The sequence below is a fragment of the Xiphias gladius genome, chromosome 13 (assembly GCF_016859285.1).
Source record: "Xiphias gladius isolate SHS-SW01 ecotype Sanya breed wild chromosome 13, ASM1685928v1, whole genome shotgun sequence".
NCBI lineage: Eukaryota > Metazoa > Chordata > Actinopteri > Istiophoriformes > Xiphiidae > Xiphias > Xiphias gladius.
This window is the reverse complement of record NC_053412.1, coordinates 1,771,043-1,777,042: the sequence shown is the minus strand read 5'-3', so window position 1 is coordinate 1,777,042 and position 6,000 is coordinate 1,771,043. Positions and strand designations below refer to the sequence as shown.

Sequence of the window (6,000 nt, the reverse complement as noted above, 5' to 3'; positions counted from 1 at the left end):
ATATCGATCGTTATTTTAAATTGTAATTTCAAACGTCGACCGTTATTCTTCTCTTACGTCACCTTTGACCCGCTGCGCGCTCCCGACAACAAATCAGTTCCAATTGCCGGGCAAGCGCGCTCTGGTCGGGGAGAGACGGGAGAGACCGAGGAGAGCGCCGGCGGACGGGTCCGAGGGGGGAGAGAGGGGAGAACGGGGGGGCAAGAAAAGCTGAACTTCAACGGTTTAGCTCCAGTGGCTTCGCGGTTTTAAGCGGAGGTTTTTTTTTATTGCGGCACGTCGCACCGGCGGAGCGCCATGGCCGGGAACACCGGGGCGAGAAACTGCGTTCCTATGATAACACTTCGACGGGGAGCTCTCGGTGCGTCTGTTTCATAGCGAGCTCCCGCAGTGTATTATCCGCCTCTCTCTCGCTAGCTTTGCTCTCACATCCCCGGAGCTTTAAAGTACCATCGTAACATAAGTTGAAGGGGTTTTTCTGGATGTCGGCGGACGGCGAGGGACCGGTTCGGGGCGTTTCGGGGTTAGTTTAGAAGCGGTGTCCCGTCTGTCAGTCAGTGAAAACGGATGAATCACATGCCTCTGATCCCCGGGACTGGGACTGCTGCGGGTTGCTACAGGCTTCCTCCTGGACTCGACCGTCTGGAGCCCGTTTGAGCCGAGAGTGTATGGATGTCCTGCAGTTTGACTGTGAATAATCAAATCAACGGCAACAACAACAACAACAACAACAACAACATGTATGCTGGACGGAAGAGGAGAAAACCGGCGCAGAAGGGGTAAGACACGTTACTGGAGGCGCGATGAGGTGGTTTTAATCAGCCCCTGACACCGATTCAGCTCATTTGAGACACACCGGTAGCACAGAAAGAGGCTGTTTGATGTGTTTGTCAAGAACCGTGTCTCCCCCCGTGGACACCCATCTGGCCTATAAACAGAATGAATGTAAAAGTAAAACATTGGTGTAGTGATGTAAAATATGTCTCGATAGGCAAAGGGAGAATTGTTGACAAATGTCCATATATCTGCTCATAACCACGTTGTGTTAAAACGTTTTTAAAATGTATATCCAGTAAAACTAGAGAGCTCATCAATGCTAAGTCCTAATCGATTATCACAGCCTGATCAATTTACCGAAGGCAAAGTTGATTGAACATATTTAACCCCAAAAATGAGATTTAAAATTTAAAAAGCTAGAGCTTGACTGATACTGGATTACTGAGGCTGATACTGATATTGATTCTTCATTGTAAAATCTGATATCAATTTATGACCAATACTCTTTTATTTTTCTTTTAAAAAAAAAATAAACTCACTACATTCACCAACATATATCTGCCAACATTCACACCTTCACACCCGAGTTTTGATGCTGTATTTCTACAATATGGTTAAAATTCATTCTGATCATTCCTGCCAATCTGATGTTAATGTTGCGCAAAGAAATTCAAATTTCCAGTCAGGTTTTCCGGCCCGGGCTGCGGAGTTGGGTACATCTGTCGGTGGGTCAATTGACTGATAACTAATCCTCAACCACGCTGGTGAAAGCTTGACCGTTTAGGTCACGCTCCAGACAAACAACACGTACCTGGTTACGGCTTCTTAACCGTGAGAGGTGGCTGCTTTTCTCCGTTTCACTTCATTGTAAACTTAATGTTTTTGGGTTTTGTTGTCGGTTGGACAACAAGCCATCTGAATATGTCAACTTGGGGCCCTTTGATGGGCATTTTCACAGTCTTTTGACATTTCATGATCGATTCACGGTTGATTATCAAGAAAATAAACGTGAGATGAATCGATAATGAAAGTAATTGTTGGTTACAGGAAAGATTTGCTTCCATATCATGATGCATCTTACATGCGAAATTGTAACATTTCCTGCTCAGTAAATAACTTCTATCAGCTAAATTTGAAGGATCTGTGCCGAAAATGTTATTTATGTTAAAACAAATATTAGCCGGAATTTTTTGATCCAATTTTTTTTTTTTTTAACTCTCAGTTATGGGTATGGTATCACCCACAACCATTGAGTATCATACGGAAATAGTAAATGAGGTGCGAAGAAAATAAAATCAGGTTTTCGGTCCTGTATTTTGTTACTTGATCTTTTAACAGCCACTTTTCCCTCTTTATTATAGCTCTATCAGTGTAACCCTACTTGCGACTCATTTTCTGATACCCTTGAGGTGATCAATGTTCACTTGATAATAAAGAACGAGTTAAATATCACAGTGTTCCCTTCATACCCAGAGTCAAACCGACCCCTGCCGAAGGCGCCAAGTCCAACCCGTCCAAACGCCACCGTGACCGTCTGAACTCAGAGCTGGACCGGCTCGCCAGCCTGCTGCCCTTCCCGGAAGACGTCATCTCCAGCCTGGACAAACTGTCCATCCTGAGGCTCAGCGTCAGCTTCCTCCGCACCAAGAGCTTCTTCTCAGGTAGGAAACGCTGCTCCGTGAAAGGCAAGACTGTGGAGGTAGAAGCGGAGCCATCATTTTTCACAGGTTCCTCTCGCTTCCCTCACACAGTGATGCTCAAGTCAACCAATCGACTTAAACAGTGGAAGATGGGTGGTGATCTACTTGAGAAACTACAACAAAATGCTGATTGGAAGCAGCATATTATGGGTCGGAAACTACCGCAGCAGCATCAGCACAAGTGGTGACAATGAGGAATCTTGCAAATGAGACAGATGGAAAGACGGAGTTGGTAAATGTCACTCTGTAGTCTCGAAACAGCTGTTTGCCCCATTACCTTCTCTGCCTGCTGAAATAGTGAAATAGCTTTTCACACCTCATGGAGGACCTGCGGACATAGAGGCAGAAAACATGCAGAAACAGACGACGGTGGGGGGGTTTAGAGTAGGAAGAAATAAGGTCAGAGAGGGCTTCTGGAGGCCAGGTCCGACAGGAAGGCTCAGAAAAGGGTTTTTGTTCGGATGTGGAAAGTCAGCAAGGTTGTATTTATTTGGGAAAGCATAAGTATCGACCACAACAAAGTGCAATACTGTGAAATGGTTCAGTTTTGTAAAAATAAACTGAGAGCCCCAATTCAGTTCTGTTCAGCTGCAGATAAACAAGAGCTCTAACCCTTGTTTTTTCAGTAATGTCAGTCCCCTCTTGTTTTCCTCATGTTTGAGACTACAAATAGCTTTGTAAGATATATTTGTTGGACTGAAAAAGACACACCAAGACTCAAAAACATGACTGTGAACTGTCTGACAGCCTGCCGTTAAATGTGCAGTTTTCAGGAGGAGAAATTAAACTCTGTACGAACAAATATTTCATCTGTGTTGTTTGATCCCGTTGGGCTCAGTTCATAAACCCAGCCACAATGTGTTTCTCTGCACTGCAGCAAGAAAACTGAAAACAAATCCTTTGCCTATATGCTTCACTGTTGTCATCTATATGGATTGTTATGGGGCTCAACACAGTCTCTCAAAGTGGAGTCAATTAGTGTTGAAAGTGTAACACAGCAGCTGCTCGCTGTTAATAATTCAGCCAAAATGAGCCTGAAGAATTTATACAACAGAGGGAAGCCAACTACACACACACACACACACACACACACACATGTATGTGTGTGTCTATATATATATATATATATATATATATATATATATATATATATATATATAGACACTCACACACACACACACATATATATACCGGCTGTCTATGAATCAGACTCTGTTGAAGAAGTGGTGAAGTGCAGAGGATTGGCTTTGTCAAGGAGTTAGCAGGCTTACAGGCATAGCAGATGGATTTTGGGATGTAAGTGTGTGTGTGTGTGTGTGTGTGTGTGTGTCTGTGTGTTTGGCATACTTGAATGTGTTCACAGATTTCCTATTAAAATCAGATTGCAAGTCTGTCCAAAAACAACAAACAGCCTTCAGAAATCTGCTCAGCCAGAAAAATCCTTAAACCTCACTGAACATCTGGAATATCTGAATCCCTGTTTAATGTAGGAGGCTCAATTCAGCACTTTAAAAGGGAAACAGGGAACATTTGATTTAATTGCAAGCCCAAACTACTTCCAGTACAAGTTTCAGCACCTATCGTAGTGTAAAACTGTTTTGACTGTATGTCAAACCACTCACAACGTTTACATTGGAGGTGTCTTAAAATATTGTGCTACAGTTTTCAGCGATTCAAAAAATGTGACGATATGTTTCTCTAAGCTGAAAAATGGATTGTGATAACAATGAAATCTGATCAGTTCTGACTGCTGTTATATGAAGCTTTAAGATTTTATATTGGTGAGCTGTACAACACAGGCTCTGTGATTCAAAAACACATCCGACCTCGGTGTCACAAGCTGACCCAGCAGAAACAGGCCAGCGCACCCATCTCTTAAGTGCATGAACCCTGGATGACCACCTCTCATCATCACGACTTCGTATAACTCTAACGTATTGTAGGTCAGCCCTTCGCGCCCGCGGCCGTGAGGCGACACTTATCCCAAAGTCTCAGCCGCACAGTAATGTAGGTCTGAGGAGGCGGCGGCGTTACAGCAGGCAGAGAGGAGGTGGGACGAGGAGATGAAAGCCTCCGAGAATAAAAACACGACGGGATAATCCACTCTCGGCCCGTTTACACAGCTTTTCGAGAGGGAAGGGGAGAGACGGGAGCCCACTGTTCAACTTTTGACTCCCACAACCTCAGAGAAACAGTTGTTTTTAACCTGTACAGAAGTCCTTCTTTTAAGTGTTAATCCAGAATGTTTTCTGCACAGGGAGCTGAGTGTGTCATAATTTCAGTCACCCTCCGTAAGCACATGGAAGAAAAAGGTTAGGTTTAGCTGGTGTTACGCAGAGATTCCCATCTCAAATTCCTCTCCTCCTTGTGTTTGTGTTTCTTGATATCAGTCTGATATACGCGGTCTGCGAGCTACCTAGCACTACCTACCTGGCTGCGTGGCATGGACAGACTGAATAAAGTAGAATCCAGGCGTTGTTCAGTCGACTCCCTTAACTTTTCCACGTTCTCTTCCCAAGGTTGCAGACTTTTTATAGATTTAAAACAAACGTCCCAAAACTTTTTGAACTCCAGATTGTTTGTTGTTTCTTTCTGTGTCAGACCTTTTTCCACCTCTTGAAGCAGCAAATGCAGGAGAAAAAAAGGTTTCTGTGGAGGTCAAGACTGTGCTTCGTGTGTCTGTGCTGCATTCGGGATGCCTGGTAAAACTGAGGAACTCTATGGTTCAGTTGTTATCACATTTACTCCACCGTCAAGAAATAACAGTCAGTCCTCAGCTGCATCAGACGAAATTTATCCGACATGTAAACTTTATTCATTTATTCTTATATTCACATTCATCCACTGTAAGTACAATATGAGTATTTCCTTTTGTTTTAAGCAGCATCTTGCCTTTCAAAGCGATTGCTGAGGATCCAGTCTGTAAGTGTGGTGTGTGTGTGTGTGTGTGTGTGTGTTTGTTAGTCCACATCTGTCTCCATGTAAAGCCATCTGCCAAGTGCTCATAGCAGATTAGTGCTTACTTATGTAATACAACAGCGCTGTATTTTCTGTCGTTCTCTGTCGCTGTCACATGCTGCTTCCTCGTTCGTTTATGTCCATGGAAACGATCAGTGTGTGTGTGTGCGTATGTGGGTGTGTGTAAGCATATGGCAAATATAAATTACCATGGGCCCTTATCATGCCAGTAACCTAATGTTGTAAAGGAAACATTTGGTTGATCTGCTCCTTTGCCCCAAATTATGTACAATGTCATAATAAATCAAAGTATCAAAACAATTTTTCAGACTAGACGGGTTGATAGAGATATTTTGTGTAAGGATTATTAAAATAATAAAATAAAGTCTTCTCGGTGGTTGTCATGAATATTTAACACAAATCGCTTTATTACCGATATCCATAAACGCATTGTAGCTTGCAGAAAGTCCTCTCTGTTGGCGATGTTGCTATTTTGGAGGTGCTCTCCTCCTTTCGGCTCGGCCACTGCACTGGACGGGCCTGAGCCTTTGAAAAATGAATTTCG

At 43.4% G+C, this 6,000-nt stretch overlaps 1 protein-coding gene across 2 annotated transcripts in view; it reads left to right on the top strand.

Annotated features, from left to right (window-relative positions):
- Window positions 1-708: 708 nt before the first annotated feature.
- LOC120798200 (aryl hydrocarbon receptor-like) overlaps window positions 709-6,000 on the top strand; it is a 30,765-nt gene continuing 25,473 nt past the window's right edge. The window contains exons 1-2 of one of the 2 annotated variants that reach the window (XM_040142309.1): window positions 709-779; window positions 2,251-2,438. In XM_040142309.1, coding sequence (XP_039998243.1) covers window positions 739-779; window positions 2,251-2,438 — 229 coding nt within the window. In that variant the 5' untranslated portion in view covers window positions 709-738. The remainder of the gene's footprint in view (window positions 780-2,250; window positions 2,439-6,000) is intronic. The other variant, XM_040142308.1, reaches the window with a different exon arrangement.